At 35.2% G+C, this 19141-nt stretch overlaps 3 protein-coding genes across 3 annotated transcripts in view; 2 read left to right on the forward strand and 1 right to left on the reverse strand.

Moving 5' to 3' along the window:
- LOC105157484 (phosphatidylinositol glycan anchor biosynthesis class U protein) overlaps window positions 1–2054 on the forward strand; it is a 7794-nt gene extending 5740 nt beyond the window's left edge. The window contains exons 11-14 of the mRNA XM_011073892.2: window positions 494–551; window positions 660–745; window positions 849–905; window positions 1522–2054. Coding sequence (XP_011072194.1) covers window positions 494–551; window positions 660–745; window positions 849–905; window positions 1522–1605 — 285 coding nt within the window. The 3' untranslated portion in view covers window positions 1606–2054. The remainder of the gene's footprint in view (window positions 1–493; window positions 552–659; window positions 746–848; window positions 906–1521) is intronic.
- Window positions 5187–7429, forward strand: LOC105157494 (cytochrome P450 87A3). The gene is made up of 9 exons (XM_011073901.2): window positions 5187–5399; window positions 5518–5839; window positions 5929–6078; window positions 6181–6432; window positions 6515–6604; window positions 6690–6768; window positions 6859–6965; window positions 7049–7176; window positions 7251–7429. The coding sequence occupies exons 1-9, from the start codon at window positions 5200–5202 to the stop codon at window positions 7393–7395; spliced, it is 1473 nt and encodes a 490-aa protein (XP_011072203.1). The 5' UTR covers window positions 5187–5199; the 3' UTR covers window positions 7396–7429.
- On the reverse strand, window positions 7443–16821 carry LOC105157501 (protein HAPLESS 2). Its single transcript, XM_011073907.2, has 18 exons — window positions 16615–16821; window positions 16375–16518; window positions 15682–15770; window positions 14540–14579; window positions 13562–13619; window positions 13410–13470; window positions 12925–13003; window positions 12020–12154; window positions 11640–11834; window positions 11180–11260; window positions 11002–11102; window positions 10350–10467; window positions 10075–10107; window positions 9885–9978; window positions 9679–9767; window positions 8992–9101; window positions 8442–8542; window positions 7443–8343 (listed from the first exon to the last, which is right to left on the reverse strand). Exons 1-18 carry the CDS (start codon window positions 16783–16785, stop codon window positions 7955–7957), a joined length of 2088 nt encoding a protein of 695 aa, XP_011072209.1. The 5' UTR covers window positions 16786–16821; the 3' UTR covers window positions 7443–7954.

Below are 19141 nucleotides of genomic sequence, written 5' to 3' on the forward strand. Positions count from 1 at the left end.
GGACAGTTTACGATCTGTAATGCTTACCTGACAAGAACTAAACTCTAGCTCTCAAAATTATATAATGTGAGTATGAAGCAGATATTCAGTTGGAAAGGAGAGGAGTTAAGTAAATGAGACTCCAGCCATTGAAAAATAATGCCAATCTTCACTTTACATGTTTGACATATTTGATCTAGTTATGGTTAGTTGTATCCAAACAGTTCTAGAGCATATCTAAGGTCTAAGCATAAGAAAATTGCAGTCTCAACTGGCGGCAACCTCCCACTGGTTATTGTAGTTTAGTTTAATGGGTGCTGCTTGTAAATTATGGTAAGGTGGAACACCTCCTAATTTCAGATCAGTTTGTAGCCAGTTGAATAAGGAAATAGAAGGAAAAATCATAAAAAAGGAGTTAAGTTATTTGAGTGAGAGTTTGAAGTTGGACTTAATTAGGCTTTCTATGGTTGGCTAATTATATTGGGGACCTGATTTAGTCCTTTTCATTTATCAGGTTGGGGATTCAGCTTTATACTTGAGTTTACTGGTGTTATTTGTTAATGAGTTAGCAGGTATGTTGTCTCTCCGACAGTAACTCTCTCCATGCTCGTGTGCCTTTGTTTTATTAGTTTGCTGACCAAGGCCTGAGAACTCATAGTGACATAGTCTATTGCATGCAGAAATGCAATTTTCATTCTTCCTCTTTTGTGGATATGTTGGGGTTTCACTTTTAAGCCCTGTGATGCACAATCTGTGGATTTGGAGGGTACGTGCCTATTTGCTTAGATGGATATGCACAAGCTTTCGTGGGAATTCAATACCATGTCGGATATTAGATTACGTATCTCTTACTTGTTAAACTTTTGCAGGGGACTGGCAATGCAAACTTCTACTTTGCAACAGCCATAGCATATGCTTGTTTTCAGGTTTTTCTTTCTCTTGTTTGTTTTTCTGAATTTAAGTTATTTGATTCTTGAAAATCTACATCTTGACCAATCTTGATCAACTGTTACAGAAGAAACGTGACTATATCCCATGTTTCTGATCTACATTTATGATATGCATAAATCCAGTATGTGGACAGTTATGTAGTAACTAAACTAGCAATCATATGAATATTGTCTGGTTGAGAGTTAGAAATAGTACAACTTTTCTATGCTAAACTATAGGATTAATGTGACAACAGACATAATTTTCCAATTAGCCATGGTTGTTGCAAGAGGAAAAAGAAAAAGGTGGCGCCATAGCTTGTTATTTTAGTGTTGGTGTTGCATTAGGGTGGCCTTGTTTCCTGACAAGTTGGGTACGAATTGACTTCCTAATATTCCACTTGTGTTGGAATTGCAATTGATATTGTGAAAACAAGAATAGTTATTGTTTGCTTCCAGTTTAATTGGGAGTTTGCAAAGAAGGAATATGTTGCAAATATGCAATGCATAGGATCATTTAAAGTGAACATTGGAGATTGTAGATTAATGTCTCCTCTCCTCTTGTCCGTTCTTAAAGATATTCATCTGTTCATCTATTTCTTTATTCTTGCAGATCGTTCTTGTGGTTGAGAGTGTGAGTGCTATGCTTAACTATGACAGAAAGATCAGAAAACTATGCAATACTGCAAAAGTTTGAGATGCCTGCTGCTTTTAGATAAAGGGTATTTGGACTAGTTATTTGGTATTTACTTCGCTTGAGCTGGCCTTGATGCTTGACTTCTGTGCGATAAACTGCTGGAGATAGTCTGCTGTGCGATAAACTGGTGGGAGCAAAGTTTCAAATAGAAGTTTATACAGATTACAGAGGATCCCTTGCAACATATTTCGAATTGTCCTTCAAATACATTCTAGCGCAATCAGTACCGAATAGACCAGTGGGAAACTAAATGTGGTCAAAATGAATTTCAACGGACCAGTAGAAGTGTACCGAATAGAACACAAACTTTGCCATGAGACAATGGGTGAATTTTGTAATTCTCCAGTTAGAGAACAACTGTCGGCGATGGAACCTGCAGTAAGACTTGTGAACTGTTCTCTCTCTCTCTCTATGCAACTGCCCTCAGCTATCTAGTTTTATGAATTTGTGCTACTTTTTACGTGCTTTCAAATGTTTGTGATCTTTCTACAATTGATGAAACTACTACTCTGTTAGGAACTGAATGATAGCATTTTTGTTAGCAAATTTGATATCAGTTTCTAGATTCAAATGCATCTTACTTGAACCTTAAAATTATGTTTGGATCATAGATTTTGGTGAGGAAAAGGAACATGGTCAAATAGTAGAGCACAAGGTTCTATTATTTGAAGCAATAGAATTATCATTTTAGTAAACTTCAATAACTATATCATAAATGTTTTACTCACAGTTGACTCTGGTGGTGTTGACATGTTCGTAAAGCTGGAGAATCCTTCATTTCTCAAAATCTTTGGTCCACTTTGACTTTTTAGCAGTGTAGTTCATGTTCCTCGGCTATCTTATGGCTCTATATATTTATGGATGATCTTAACAAGGTACTGCACTATCTAAGTGGATTTCGAATTATTAACAGCTTTATTATTATGTTAATAGCACGTCAAATTTAACCAGCAAACTAAAAGATTTCATTAGTAACAATTACATGTATCTGAAGGCATAAAGAAACCTAGTCTTCTACAAAACAACAAATTCCTTTAAGTAGTGCATCAAAATGAAGTAGTGTATGTGTCTGTTTTATTCTGTTTGACCAAATAATGTACTTGTAGTTTTATAAAAATGCCAATCTTTCGTCCTTCAGATCATTAGAGTATGGAACACTGCATGATTAATTGGACCAGCCTTTTACTGTGGGCTTCGCCAACTGTTTCAGTTTCACACTCCTAAAATTGCTAAGTTGAATTGTTTCATGCCGATGAAAGTTAATTTATTAAGTTGAATATTGTCAACTATACCTAACCAAATCCGAAGTACCAGCAGTCTAATAATGGGACAACGAATCTTTTTTAAGGAACAGAGCAGTCGCCAATTTCAAACTAAACCTTTGTGCGATTCATAATAAGATGAACGGACAGTGTATTAATCGAAAGAAAAATGTGTATTGGAGAAATACAAACAAATTGCAATTTTATTTATTTATTTATTATTATTAGTGAATTAGTACAATCATATCATGAATTTCAATAATCACTAATCAATGTACATTAATTACTAGTATACAATCATATCATGAATTTCAATAATCACTAATCAATGTACATTAATTACTAGTACTGGATATGTAACTAATATTTACTATATTATAGTAGAGACACTTATTTACTATGTACTTTACTATGAATCTCTCGTGAGCTTACACTTTGCAAAAGTAAGTAACAATTGAGTGGTTCAACTCCTAAACCAAGAGAAAATCAACGCAGATCATGAAATTCTTGAATCCCATTGGAAAAAGCAAAAGATTCACCAACTTATATTCAATAAGAAACATTTAAATGGTCATGTCCACTGATAATAAATATCGTACGCTACACGTTATATTTTTTATTAATGTATCATTTTACGTGTATCAGTTTAAGAAACACTCAAATATAAAACTTTTTCATCAAAAGAATTAAAGGAAACAACCAAATAATCATTAGAAATTTCTCAACATGTGAAATTTCCAAGGCCTTAACCCTAGGTCATGCTATACAGGTGGTCCAGTACATTGTATCTGTGCATTATGAAGAGTTTGAGTGATTTGACTTAAAACACCATTTTTTATACTCTTTTTCTGCAGAGGGATATTTTATTTCAAGAAGCCTCAAAGGTATGAACTGATTGAGCTGTCATTATTCTGCATTCCCTCTTAATGAGATCTTTTTCAAACTGAGGCCATGCACGTATCTGATATCGTTAGAAATAAAGACAACTCTTAGGTGGTAAAGTGCAGAATGTGGTGCAACGTGAGGAGTCTAATTAAGCACTAATGTTAACATCCTTCTATGATGAACAAAGACTAGACTGGAAAAAGCCAAGAAAACAAAATCAGACAAGAAATTTTACTGGGAAATCTTGCAACCCCTTTCCAGTTCAAATTCTAATGTTCCCTTTGACTAAGGTCTAATCTGCACCGATGAATCAAGGGCTTAATACAGTGGAAGTAGCAGATAAAGTTTCTTGATCAGCGTGCAATTGTAAATCAGGGTCTCCAAATAGCATGATAATCTTGATCAAACAATAATATAGTGAAAATGAATAGTTAACTGTGGAAAAATGGAAGCATGAACGGCGAAAAATTAAAGGATGGTCATACATCATTATACACAGTAACCTACATGTAATTAGTTGTTGAATGAGTTTAAGCCTGTGCCTTAAAGGGTTGGAGGGGTGGTATGTGTTGAATGGTGATAAACTTCAACTAGCTTGCCTTACCTGCAAAGGCACGTTAGAAAAACTTTTACAAGATACAAGTGAGATATAGTGGTTGTATGGAAATCTTGAAAACAGCATTTTAATATCAAATGCTGATCTGAATAGATTCAAAATCAGATACGAGATAATTTACAGCAAAGAAGATCTAGGATGAGATTTGCACCTCATGAAAACAATGAATAGAGAGACTCAGACAGAGAGGAACTAGTATAGTGGCATCAGCACTTAAATAACAAAGTATTTAGCACAGATTTAGGGAATATTTGAGATATCCTTCAGATTCTAGTAATTTATGTTTCATTGATTTTCCAACTCTATTCATATAAGAAAAGAAAATAACAATGATATGTTCCAAATGAGGTTCTGTTCTAGGTTTTAAGACTCATCAAAGATGGAAAGAGATACCTGAGTGTATTACATGTGTCTGAGAGGAAGTATCCAGCAAGCTTCGTTGTCATGCAAAGCTTTCTAAATGAACTTTATACCTGCGTTGACAATGGATTAGGAGGTTCTGTAGACAAAATTATTGTTGCTATTGTATCAGTCATTTGCCGCACTATGTATTTAAACCAACCAACTTCAGAAAACAAAGTGCAGCAACTTAAAAATTGTTATTCTAACCAGTTGCAAATTCTTCACCTATCTATTTAAGCTTTACTCAGCCATGGATATCAGATACACACTAGCAATTTCATTTAGACCTTGTCTCGCCCTCCTATACTCTACGAACTCCTTTTTCTGGCGAGTACAGGCCTATAAATTTCCTTCTCCTGGAAATTCACATCACTGTAACATTCTCTTCAGAAATAATCCTGTACATTGTCCTTTGAGCTATCAATACCAATGTTTTCGGTGGTTTTCTGCATCGGAGGTGTTCTGGTTATCATCATCACTCACTGGCTTTATACTTGGTGGAATCTCAGGTGCAGTGGAGTCCTCCCGCCAGGTTCAATGGGCTGCCCATTCCTTGGGGAGACTCTTCAGTTCTTTGCTCCGAGCAACTCTTTTGATATTCTACCTTTTGTGAAGAAGAGGATCCAAAGGTAATGTTAACTAACATTCATCCTAAGAGGCTCAAATAAGAATGACAATGCAGCCAATACATCAAAATGATCATCGTCATCACAATCATCTGACACCTTTTGGCCATTTGCTTTCTAGATATGGTCCTATTTTCAAGACAAGTTTAGTGGGACGACAAGTCATAGTATCCACTGATGCAGATCTTAATTACTTCATCTTTCAACAAGAGGGACAGTTATTCCAAAGCTGGTATCCAGATAGCTTCACAGAAATATTTGGGAGGCAAAATGTAGGTTCTGTGCATGGGTTCATGTACAAGTACCTTAAGAACATGGTGCTGAATTTGTTTGGTCCAGAGAGCCTAAAAAAGATGCTTCCAGAGGTTGAACAAGTATCAAAGCAGAACATAAGAAGGTGGTCAAGCCACACTTCTGTTGAAATGAAGGAAGCAACTGCACAGGTAAAAAGGAAACACCTTATCCTCATTAACTTCTCCCATGCCTTTTCTCTATAAACTCAACTAATGGATTGAGTCAATCTCTTTTGCAGATGATATTTGACTTCACTGCAAAAAAGTTAATTAGTTATGATTCAGAAAAATCCTCCGATAATCTGAGGGAAAGTTTTGTAGCTTTCATACAGGGCTTAATCTCTTTCCCATTGAACATTCCAGGAACAGCCTACAGCAAATGCTTACAGGTGTGTCCGGACAAGTATATCGTAACCTTAATTATGTCACAGCACATTAGGCATCCTGGTTTAGATGGAAAATATAGTTAGCTACTTCATTACTTTGATCAGGGAAGAAAGAAGGCAATGAAGATGCTGAAAACCATGCTACAGCAGAGGCGGGAAAGGCCACGAAAAATAGGAACTGATTTCTTTGATTATGTGTTGGAAGAACTTCAGCGAGAGGATACATTACTCAAGGAGGCAATTGCTCTGGATTTGATGTTCGTGTTACTCTTTGCCAGCTTTGAAACTACCTCCTTGGCACTCATTCTCGCAATCAAGTTTCTAGTAGACCATCCCCTGGCAATAAAAGAACTAACCGTGAGTGAAGATAAATTAACATAATCGAAACAGCTGCATCAATACAGGTTCTTTTCTTTAACATGCCCTAAATATGTTACAGGAAGAACACGAGGCAATTATTAGAAGAAGAGAGAATCCTGATTCTAGACTGACATGGGAGGAGTACAAATCAATGAAATTCACATTTCAGGTGAACCTATTAACATCATCTTTTTTGTTAAAAGTTTATTCATTATTTACAATACGTCCCATCTTCTAACAGAATACGCTTGCAGTTTATCCATGAAACAGTCAGATTGGCAAATATAGTTCCTGGAATTTTCAGAAAAGCATTGAGGGATACCAAATTTAAAGGTTAGAGTCAAATATTGAATTAATTTCTCCTAAATGAACTCCATATTGGCTCATTTCATCATAAATTGGTACAAATCCTTGTTGGTGCAGGATATACCATTCCAGCTGGTTGGGCGGTGATGGTATGTCCTCCAGCTGTGCACTTGAATCCCGCCAGACATACAAATCCCCTTGAATTCAATCCTTGGAGATGGGAGGCAAGTACTTCCAAATAATCACAAAATATATTTGTGCTTTCTAGAAAACTGCTCTTATTCATGGGAATATTGATGATCTACAGGGAGTAGACACAAATGCCGCATCAAGAAACTTCATGGCCTTTGGAGGTGGTATGAGGTTCTGTGTTGGAACAGATTTCAGTAAGGTCCAAATGGCTGTCTTTCTTCATTGCTTGGTAACCAAGTACAAGTAAGAACAAAACCGTTGAGTAAAATATCTCAATTTGTACATGAATTTAGAGAAGGCTTCTTTGCATCTGTCAGGTGGGAAGCAATCAAAGGAGGAGACATTCTTCGGACTCCTGGTTTACAATTTCCTAATGGTTATCACATTCATATCTCTGAAAAAGAGAAGTACAAGCAAGAAAGTCAGACAAGAATACTGTCCGCAACTCATTTGGGTTGCTAAAGGCGTGATGAAATCAGCACTCTAGTTCAGCCTCTCCACTGCGAGCATCAATGTCCTCAAGCTGCCAGAGAATTTGAAGAATCAATGAAGCAATCAGCAAGGACATAGCAACAACCTCCTTCCACCATATTAACTGATTTGGTGATATTTTGATCAGTATGTGACAAAATTTTGGTTCTTACACATATACACACACAAAAAAGAGGTCTAGGGAAACAGAGAAAAAGAAAAGGAGAAGAATGTCGGAGGAAACAAAACATACATCTTCTCAGAGTAAGTATAGCTGTTACTAGCACAAAAGTGTTTCCAGTATTAGTCTTTTTATGTCCAAGTTCAATCATCGGAACTGGTCTGAGAAGCGAGGGAGGTGTGATTTTGCAAACAAAAATGGAGTAGGATTAACGAAGAGATAGGTGCTTCACACTATAACATTGAATATAGTTCTCCAATATGCTATTCTCTCCATTTTGCACTCACGTTATAATCCAAGATGGGATTCTTGTTTCTTTAAATATTCATCTTGTCCTCACTGCTGGCCCCCTGTGCCTGTTATAGCCTTTTATCCTTTTCTTCTTCTATGATGTCTAGCTCTGTCGTCCTCTCCTCTACACAAGTGAGCTTTCCCTGAGACTGCCAAGTCCTTGGCTCTTCCCTGCTTATGCTTCTCCCTATGAACATGATGAAGATAATAATGATAATCACTTTCCGCTGTTCTGCTGTTGTGCCTGTGCCCACTGACACTATTTCGCTTCCTTTGTGCATCATGCTTGTGATGTCTCTTTTCATGCCTATGACTTTTCTTCATGCGGATGAGTGAAAGGTCAGCATCTCTGGCATGCTTCCATATGTCTCCCCGTTTCTCTTTGGTAGTCCATATGTGATCCTCCCACCAGTCGTATATAGGATCAAAAAGTCCTTTTTGATGTAAAAGCCAAAGTAGCAGAATAGCTTAGCACAGAAAGAAGAGACATCAATTATACTACTACCCTCTAAAATCAAGATACAAATTCATGTGTCAGAAAATTCCAAGTAACTAAGCATGGCACCTGTTGGAAAGATTGCTAAAAATAGACCAAACATCAAAATCCAACTCATGCAGATATATTGTATATGGCAGCTGAAATCAAAAAATCGAGAGCATCTCCTTCTGCTTGACACAAGAATCACAGGAACACTGTCAGATATCAAAACCTGAAATAACAGTGTCAAATTTGCTGATACATGAATCTCTTCTGCAGGAATCCTTTTGTATTCATGTCAGAGAGTTGGTGGCAAAAGTATATTTTACTACTTAAAGAAACTACCTTCCTGAAACCCAAAAACTTAATGCTCTCCCAGTTATGAGAAATATGACAAATAGAAAAAGAGCATGTATCTATATTGGAGATGAGTGATAAAAGTTATGCAACATTATCATGCCCTGATATCATAAGGTCCCACCAAACCATTCAGCGAGAAAATAAATGTACATGCATGCATACATACATATATGTGTGTGTGTAACTCTTTTTTCTGAAGAGCCAGAAAATTCCTAGATAAGGTGAGTTCCAGAATTTCAATGATTGCATATCTCTTCACAGAGGAAAAAAAAAGTACCTGCAACTTTTTCCAGTTATGAAATCCGCCAAGCCAGCCCAAAGCTTGTTCCACATCTCTTCAATGGATTCAAAGAAACCATTTATGGTCTTTGGAGGTTGGAAAGGAATCTGAATAGGCACCAGATTGATGTGTTTCAATTGGTGTGAATAGAACTTTTTATCATATGGAACACAAAAGTCACTCTTTGACATGTATAAACTTTTTACAGAATAAAAGCAAGCAGTCAGCAGCAGTCATTCATCCAAGAAATTATATATATGAAATTCCAAATAAGTTGGCATTCCATAATCTTCCTATGCGAAAAATATTCACTTTTACTAGTGTTGAGTGACTACGAAAAAAATACAACTCTCCTTAAGACAACCAACAGCCTGACAATTACAATACTTTCATAGAAGCAGCTCCTCAACATTTGGTTCCGAACTACTGCTTTAAAAGAATAGCTTATTTCACCGGGTCTGTTATCGACATTAGCCACTTGTACTGCAATATCTGGTATCCAAGTACAGTCCTAGTTAAGTATTCTGCATCTCTCTAAGACCATCTTGTTGTGAAATTAATTTTCTTCCAGAACTCATCTAAGAGTAGAGATGCTTAGTTCATTTACTTAATCATTTTTTTTTTCAAATTTCACTTGATTCCAAGTGACTAATCAGGAGATTTGATACTATACCCTGGACAAACCTGTGATCCATTTTCAAGAACAGTAGCTGTAGTTGTAAATTGACACTCTGCTCTATCAACTTCACTGAAATCAGAGTCTTTCAATATGGCTGCAAACAGGTTAGTCAGAGGATTTTATTCAATATACAATTTCAGTTCCATATAATACTGGAAATAGGGATCAAGAAAGCAAAGGGACTAAACAATTTATCAGAATCAATACATACCTGCACATGCATATCTTGCAGCTTGATCAGTCGTTGGGTAGAGTTTGAATGACCGAGTAATTACTTCTTGTGGCTTCATTATGTAAAATTGTTCCTGCAATATCACAGTAATGATATGTATTCCAGTGGTGTTGCCATGCTCTACAACGGTAAACAGTTTAACCATACAGTTGGAAGTTTTAAACGTTACCTCCATTTGGCTGACACCAGATGAGCAATCAAACTGCAAGAGAGTTATAAGTATGATCTAAGCATAGGGAGATGAAATCCCTTCTTTCACAAATTAATCAAACTTAGAAACTATTTTCGAACCAAGGTATCTCATTGAATTTGAATACAGAAATTATTAGTTTAACATAACATATCGCTACAATTACCATAAAGAATTTATATATTTGACTGAGTCAGTAAGCATACTCTGGATATCTACTACAGATCTTCATATTTTTAAAACACAAAGCTTACAGTAAGGCTGTAGGATGCTTCGACTTCACCAATGTTTTTTGTAGTAACTGTAGCAGTCCCGAATTGTGTCAGAGCTTCAAAAGTTGGCACTGTGATACCTAAAATTTTCCCTGGACTCCTGCAAGAATACGAGTCAGACTTTAGAACTTATTACTGAACATAATGTACAAGGTCAAACAAATTATTTCAGATTTATAAGAAAAGACCTGAATTTTTGTGTGAAAGATGAAATGACATAAAATGTTCCTCCTCCTCTTATAGACTAAAAAGTTTTCCCTTTTCTATCAGAAAGAGAAAAATAACAAAGATCCAAACTTGGTGGATGACTATGAAACCAAGTAATGTGATTACTTTTTTCCTTTTCCAGCCTTAAAACCTCCGTTATTTTTCACGAAATGCAACAGAGAATGATTGAAAGTGATGGAGAATGGTGGAGTTGCAAACAGTGGCTGCAGCAACCTGTGAATGTAAGTGAGTTCATCATCTGACTGATTCACTCATTAGCATAAAAACCATACTTTTTTTGTGTATGTGAGAGAGAGAAAGTGAGAGAAAGACAGAGAGGCAGAGGACAACAGCGTTATGATGCCTTTAATGAGAAAGCAACAAGAAAACACAAAACCAAAGCTTCATTTGGAAAGTTGAGGTTAACCTTTGATACACATATTCTATATCATCAGCTCTCAATTCCACCAAAAGGTTTGTGTTAAGAACTTCTGTGATCCCTATTGAAAATGCATGACTTCCAGCATTCTGCAGATGCACTGAAATGATTAGGCTTCAATAACATTCTCGATACTCCAAAGTTACTTAAATCCCTTAAACATAACTGGATGTTGATTTATCCTTTCAAACCTCCCTTGCACACAATAAAGAGGAACCTGATTCCGACTAATTCGATTCTGGTCCGCCTGAAAATAGAAAACATATCCTGTGAGCTGGATTACAACACTTGCAAGCCTTATCAAAAGCCAAAAAGCACTTAATGATTAGTAATTAAAATGTATATAAGCAAGAGAAGAACAAATTTTAGAAGCGTCTCAAGATCTGAAAATTTTATTGGTTTGGGATTTGGTAACTAAGTCAACTTCAACAGAATTTGAGCAGCTGCAAAGTTGTTTCCTAATATCATAATTAATACTTACAAAAATGATAAGCTTAACCAAATAAAAGAAGGCTAGGAGATATAGCATCAAAAAGCAGAAATTTACAATAAGATATCCAAACACAAATCCACACATTAAGAAGTTAAGAACTGTTTAGAACTAAAGGTTTAGTCGATTCACTAACATCCCAAAAGTTCCACAGTTGATTATGCAAGCAACTCCAAAATGGTGCAGCACAAAAGTCTGGCTGCATGTTAAAAGCCTCATAACCAACACCGACTTTGTTGCATTCAAGACCATCCAGCGTAAACCTGACTCTTTCAAGGAGCATCCACATTGAAAAGTTGCTTCCAAGATATTGTGGTTGACCTGGACTGACCTACAATAAGAAGAGAAACTAAGTACTCCTACATGAAACTTCATAAACAAGTTAAACTATAACCCATTTCTCAATAGCTCTTAGAACCAGCTGATGAGAAATCATAAGGGAATTTTGGTGAAAATGTAGACTTGGCACCTTAAAGTTCAGAGAAGGTATATAACTACCTGCACTAAAAATGATACCTGTCTAGGAATAACAAGGTAGAAATCATCGAACGACGGAATATCAGAGTATCCCACATAATCCCCAACCAGGTTTACCCTCAAAAATTTATCCCTTGATATTGCAGTCCTATTTTCAGGCCCCACTATCACTTCCTGCCAAAAATTCCCAGATTAGAGTGAGATAAAAACTTCCAATATGATAATTCCACAATAACCAAATAAATAAAGCACCATCTTATGTATAACATTTTAATATTTCACTAGGATTACTAAATATAGAGGGGAAGCATATTTATCTTATTTCACTAGTATTATCATGATATTCAGTAAATAAAGAATTCTAAAGGAAGTTGAAACCGGGGAAGTCACCAAGTGCTTGACGTACGTCTGTCACAGTTCCATGGAGATGATACAAAATAGTACGCAAGTATTCTTAGGATTCTTATCTAATTTGTATCTCCAATCACTACCTTTGCTTTAGGTCAAAGAGGCCTAGGAGAAGGCAAGATAAAATGTCAATGGTTAAAAAGCCTTTCTGTCTTCTTCAAGTTTATTTGCATGGAGTAAAATGCACAATCTTAGCTCTTCACTATGAAGAAGTTTGTTTAAGACAATACTTCAAGAGTATAAGGTAGCCTCATAGGTCAAGCACAAAAAAGATACTGGAGATGTTCTGTAGTTGCATGAGTAGCTTTCCATACAAATCAAATCCTTTTTCCACAGTTTTAATTACAAAGATACCCATGTAAAAGGAAATGAATGCTTCATACATATGCATTCTGCATCATAACTACAAAAGAAATGTTCAAATAGTATTCGACATATAAAACAGCAAACAAAAAGAATAACAGCAAAGTGTACCAAGGAGACAGACAATTGTGTACGGCATAGACCTTGATAGTTGTATTTACAAAGTGGCTTACCGATGTTTTTGATCTTGTCTTAATCTCAATTCTGATACTAAATCCAATGGACCGCTTTCCAATACCGAAGACATGAAACCTAGCAACATTATATTAGATAAGTTAAAGGAAAGAAAAAAACAGATAAAACAAATGGCATTAACCAGTAATGACATTATCAAGAATCAAATGGAAAATGGATAAATCATAATGATTAATGACATGGTTCGAACTCTAAAATCTGGTCATGAAAGTGCTTTCTCTTGACAAGCTAAGACAATACAAACGGATTTTTAAAGCAAACCCTCCGTGACTTATAGCTCAACAACTAGCAAAGATGTTAGTTTATTCTTAGTACTAAAACACATATAATAAGAGCATTTATGCACGGCAGACGAGTAAAAACCCAAGTTAACATAGTTTGACACAGCATGTCTTGGTTATTGAACTTCGAATCAGACATAAACTTGGCAAAAGCGGATTACAGAAAGGAAAGGATACCTTACCAATCATCTGTAAAACGAAGACAGTGTGCTGTATTTGCCTTCCCTTTCATCAACTTGTCAACTAAAGAACCAAAATTGTAAGTCATACTGTATTTCACAACCATTATGGTGCATTGCATACAGATGAGTTCATAATGGTTCAGTAAACTTACAAAAGTTTCCACAAGATGATGGGACCCTGCGCTGGTCTCCGCAAGGACAGCAAGTAGGCTATGCAGAGAATAGAAAACAAGTATCTCATGAAAGGTATTAAATGGATCCAAACCTTAAGTGAGTATCCAGTTATCATGTTGAAATAACCCGAAGTTTATGTAACTAAATTTTTCGATCAGCAAAAGAGTACTCAGTACTGCAGTTTGGAAAGCAAACCATTGATACATGTTTCAATGTGGAGAAATAATCAGCATGAACCTTTCATATACTTAATATTTCAGACATTAAAATTCTTCCCAGCAGTGTCCTTGAGGAAGTTAAGGGTCCTGGAGCCAAGACTTCTACTTTGAGGTTTTATTTTATATTATATAAATATGCTTTACTTTGTTAATCAAAAGGTATCTTGTGCCAGAACTTCAGCTCAGTAAGCTGGAAATATAATATTTTTGTAATGCAGCTTACTTCTCAAGACAGTAATCTTGGGGATATAATGGTTCAATAAATTCAGAGTAGCAAACCATGTGGTTACTCTTACAATATAAACTGGCAGAGATAGACTAACTTCATCCAGTAAGATTCTTGTTGGTATAAATTGTTTGTTCAGGGTCTACCGGTTCACATAAAGTAGATGAGAATGCTCGATATTTTGAAGGAAATGAGAAACTACAAGGAGAAAAGTGTGGCTTTTTACTCTGAAGATAAAGAATTACTTGAAGATACTACTTGATAACGACGGATGTTGTCTGTAGCATCGATTTGCTTCCAAATTTAAATGATTCTTCTATTGTCAACAATTTGATGATGAAATTTCTCTTTTTCAATTCTCAATTTCAGGAAACTTAACACAAATCATACAACTAATTTATTTGTTGACTGTACCAAAAGAAACAATATGCACATTTGCTGAACGTTACGATTGAAAATGAGAGATAAGTTGATTATTGGTATGAATTGAGGCTGAATGTTTCAACTGTTACCTGAGTATGCTCAATGATGTGACCATTCTCATCTCGCAACCTGCAAAACAAATTAAGTCAGAAGTAGACAACCAGAAAAGTGAAACAGTTGTACCTGAATTTTCAGGAGCAATAAGAACGCAGAACATATAATATAGTTATGGAGAAGAGGTAAAACACACAAAAGTGGAAAGCTTAACAAATTAGTTAAAGAGCAGATGTTCAAACTATTTTTCCTGATATACTTAGTGACTGAGTAAGTCTATCAGGAAGAATAGTTTGAAGTCTCAGTGAATCAGGAAAATGAAAAGGCTGAGTGTCGTACAATTCCTGTGAAGACCAGAAAAGAATTGCTGAAACAGCACTTCTAAGGAGAGAGGAAAAAGGTCAGAGAGAACAGGGCACATTTGGTTTTGTGCAACATGCTAGACCAAGCTTTGTTGAGTTCCCTTGATTAATATATTTAGATGTGCCTTAATAATTTATATATTGCTCTAATTATTATTATAGCAGTCAGAATATCTACAAGTAATTTGATCATTGTTTCATAAAATCATTTATGTTCAACTTAAAACGTCGATAACCTGGCAGCTACTTTATGTATAACTAATCAAATTTTGATTTCATCAAAGATTCTGGTCAGGTTATAGATATGAAACGGAAATGTGATGGGAAAAACTCAATGTTGGTCAAAGACAAGTGTCATCGAACACACAAGATAACTTGGAAACAACATAATTCAGTATTGGTAGAATATTGAAGTTATAGATTGCGACTTATGTAAATACTAGTTACAATTGAAAGATACTTAGAACTATTTAAAAGTTAATGATAATGAGAAATTAAAATCAAAATAATCTTAGAACCTATTTATGAGAAATTACAAAAACTATCCCTAAAGTTAGGATTCATTATTTGAACATTCTAACACAAATAAATACTGAGTAGGCAAATTGAAATTTCAGAAGTACTTTGTTGTCATTAATGGTTGTTAACAACTATGGTATAAAGAGGTATTTCTAGCATGTCTGTAATATCAGGGAATTTAAATATCATTTTTCAAATAGTAGAAATATTCATATAATTAGACCTAACTTCAAGAGGTGTTAAGGACATTTACTGTGAACGAAATGATAAAAAGGCACATCAGAAAGTGTACTTGCCTCTCACAAATTTCAACAACATCTGCTCCAGCTTCAGGCTCACATTTTCGTGTTTTAACATAAAATTCCTGGGGTTTATAAGCGACATCCTGCAAGAGAAATTTATGTAATCAATTCTCTGTTAAAGGAAACCATATGCCAAAGAAGTTTTCAAACAAATAAGAGTGTAAGCAACGGTTTGTCATGCACTTCCATCAGTTTCAATCAAGTATTTCTCGCAGAAACCATCCAACACGAACCCTCAAATTTGGAGCATCCTGAAATGAGATTTAAGGGACCTTTTGTTTGTTTGTTGGTGTCTGTATGTTTCAGATGTTTAAGCATATAATCAGACCGACATTTGATTGAATTACATTTTCCTCGACCTCAGGTATTTCAAACATTTGGTTTTAACAAAAATATATACAGTTTAAACCAAAAAGTTTACCTTATTAGTTACCTGGAACATGTACCACTTCATAAATAATACAATAAGACAGCATAGCAAACAAAATATTAGCATGCCAAACATCTTTCAATATTTAAATGCAGGCAGAAAAATGTATTTAGAGGAAAAATCAACATATCCAGCCTAAACTGAAGTTATCACAGGGGCGCCCACCCACTTGCCTCCAAAAAATAAACAAGAAAAACAGACAAAGAAATGCATAAACGAACCAATTGATGGGTGAACTAAAGGATAATGCTACATACTCGTATGTATGTCAATTCGTACAATGCATAAGCCGCAGATTTATTAATAGTTATCACCGGAGGGACTCGTAGAGTACGCATGTGGCTGGTAGAATTCTCCTCCGCTTCTACTACCTCCGCCACCATCGACGCCTCCCTCCCACTCTACAACACACCGGAGAAAAGTAGATCCAACCCAACATCCCATGTAAAGCAACGAAAACCAAAAGAAACAGAAGAAAAACACACAGACACACGTACTGATTCACTGGGGACAGCCAACTCAAGAACAATCTTCGAAGTGCAGTTGAGCCCATCCGATTCTGAGACCTTTTCGCATTTTTTGACTTTCGACTTGGAGAGGATTTGGATTGCGGCAACGTTCAGGGAGAGGGAAAGGAACGTAATAGCAAGCACAATTAGGGTTTTCATGACGAATTGAGTGAATGAGTTATGGAAGTCGGTAGGTTTTTGATTTGGGACAAAGAAGAAGTATGGATGAGAACAGAAACGGTTTTTGGCGGGCGACGCGAGTAACTGCATTCTCATCAACGGTCGAGTGGACCCACTATTTTACAAATGAGTCCCTAGAGTTTCAATTAATTGTAAAATTAACCACTTTTGTTCCTAGATTGGACTTTTTACATTATTGGGCTAGGCCCAACATATTTGTGGTACTATATCAATTTGATACTCCATCTTCTGACCTCATCAATTTTAATTTTTAATTTTTTTAAAATGATCAAAATCAGTCAGTTATTATTGATTGGATTCGAAATTATGAATTTCAAATTCTTCATAATAAATTATTTGAATACGTTTGGACGATTCTAAATATAACGGATTTTAAATCATTTTCGTTCTAATTTTGATTAAATTTTGATGAATATGGACAGACTTCAAACTCTTTTCAAATAGAGTTTTTCGAAATTATTTTTTTAAATTCATCAATCCAAATACAACTTCAGGACTATATTTTTGTGTCTTTTACGATGGATTTAAAATCTATTTACTACAGAGTCATTTAAAATTCTTACTTCAATCGTCCCATCACATCAAAATCTTTTTCATCCAAATGCTGCTAAACTATCAGGCGGATAATCAACAATATCTTTACAGTGACGACACAAGTACAATGATAACTATTTTTTTTATTAATAGATTGTTGCTTTACACATGTCATTAATAATTAAAAATTATTAACATTGATAATTTTTCGCGCGAGATTTAATTTTAAATTTTGACCACGATTGATCAATATTTAGTATAATCATAATTTTAGCTATAACTAACATGCGCCACGATTTTTAACTAAGGCTAATTCTTTACCTTACTTGTCGAAACAAAGGCTAATATCGTGCAGCCGTAATTAATTCTGTATGTGCCGTAATTTTTTCTTGTGATCATAATAATCAATTACGACGAAAAATTATATTTTTTCTAATTTATATTGATTCATATATTGTGGGTTTAGATGGTCAGTTTATAATATTTAAATGAGCAGATTAATTTTTTAATTGAAATTTGATTTTAAATTTTATTTAAAAAAGAAAGAAAGAAAGAAAGGTGTATTTGAGAGTTGGGGGAGCAGCCTAAATTTGATGGGGACAAAGATAAAAAGGGCGGGAGCAGAGGGAGAAGGGAAGCACGTGATGCGACTTTCTAAACTCGCAATAAAGTAGTTGTAGCACTGCACTTTTCTGTACTTTGACATCTTACCTTTAGCTGTTGAGTCTTTTCAATGCAGACGCAGACGCAGACGCAGAGCTATCAGATGCAAAAACGTCACTGCCGATGGGTTGTTGGTTGCCTTACACTTCTTTCGACATCTAAACGTGGTTTAGGGTCCCCACCCCCTTTTGCAGAAAATCCTTACATGAGTTGACAGAGTTAAGTTACCTGTAAATTACGGTGTTTTTTTTTAAAAAAATTTATTATAATTATAAATATTTTTTTATTATTTAAAAAATTATATATATTATAAAAATTAAAATCGTTTAACAAATACGTCTTTAAAAATAAATTTTTATAGGGAGTATTTGTTAGACAATCATTAATCCTATAAGGTATTTTGTAATTATGACAAATTTCAGAAAAATCCCTTATAATTTATCAAAAGTTTATCAAATTTTTACTTGTCTGTTTATGTTTTTATTTTCAGTTTTAAAAATAGTAATTAAAATGAATATATTTGTTTATGGAGAAATTATTTAAAAACTATAAAAAAAGAATTACAGAATTAAGGTGAATTTCAATTTGTTATAAAGATGGGCAATACCGTGTTCCCAAAACACGATGCCAGACAATTTTTTTTAAAAAAAATTAAATTTTATGTCACCGCGATCGTAGATCGCGATGACACTTTTGTAAATTTAAAAAAAAAAACTGTTGTGTTGCCCTTAAAATCGTCGCCACCTTCTTTTTAAAGTTTCGTCAGGGTGAGTTGTCGGCCTCCACATATATTGTTCGACTCCCCTTGATGAGATGAACAATTTTTCTCAAAAAATTTTAAATTTTATCAATTGTAGACAATTGGCTTTTAACACGACTACAGCACCTTCCCGCTGTCGATTTGCAGCCACCGAAGCGACCCACAATCACGGACCAACTGGACTCGCCTCGACCCAAGAGTTCTAACGAGACCAACCTAGCTCAATTTTATCAAGTATTTATTGAGATCTGAAAATTTGAAGATTTTTCCGTCGAAAACGTTCGTGCTGAAGCTATTTGCCATTGTTTCTCCGTTGTCACGACGAATCACGGCCTAAGACCATCACTGTTCGTATCC

This window comes from Sesamum indicum, linkage group LG1 (genome assembly GCF_000512975.1).
Source record: "Sesamum indicum cultivar Zhongzhi No. 13 linkage group LG1, S_indicum_v1.0, whole genome shotgun sequence".
NCBI lineage: Eukaryota > Viridiplantae > Streptophyta > Magnoliopsida > Lamiales > Pedaliaceae > Sesamum > Sesamum indicum.

Coding starts and splice junctions, on each gene's coding strand:
- LOC105157494 (XM_011073901.2), top strand. CDS start 5,200: ATGTTTTCGGTGGTTTTCTGCATCGGAGGTGTTCTGGTTATCATCATC. Junction 6,769..6,858: donor GAGGGATACCAAATTTAAAG/GTTAGAGTCAAA, acceptor TTGTTGGTGCAG/GATATACCATTCCAGCTGGT. Junction 6,966..7,048: donor TCAATCCTTGGAGATGGGAG/GCAAGTACTTCC, acceptor GATGATCTACAG/GGAGTAGACACAAATGCCGC.
- LOC105157501 (XM_011073907.2), bottom strand. CDS start 16,785: ATGAAAACCCTAATTGTGCTTGCTATTACGTTCCTTTCCCTCTCCCTG. Junction 10,468..11,001: donor ATAGAATATGTGTATCAAAG/GTTAACCTCAAC, acceptor GTATTCTTGCAG/GAGTCCAGGGAAAATTTTAG. Junction 9,768..9,884: donor TGCAAGATATGCATGTGCAG/GTATGTATTGAT, acceptor ACCTGTTTGCAG/CCATATTGAAAGACTCTGAT.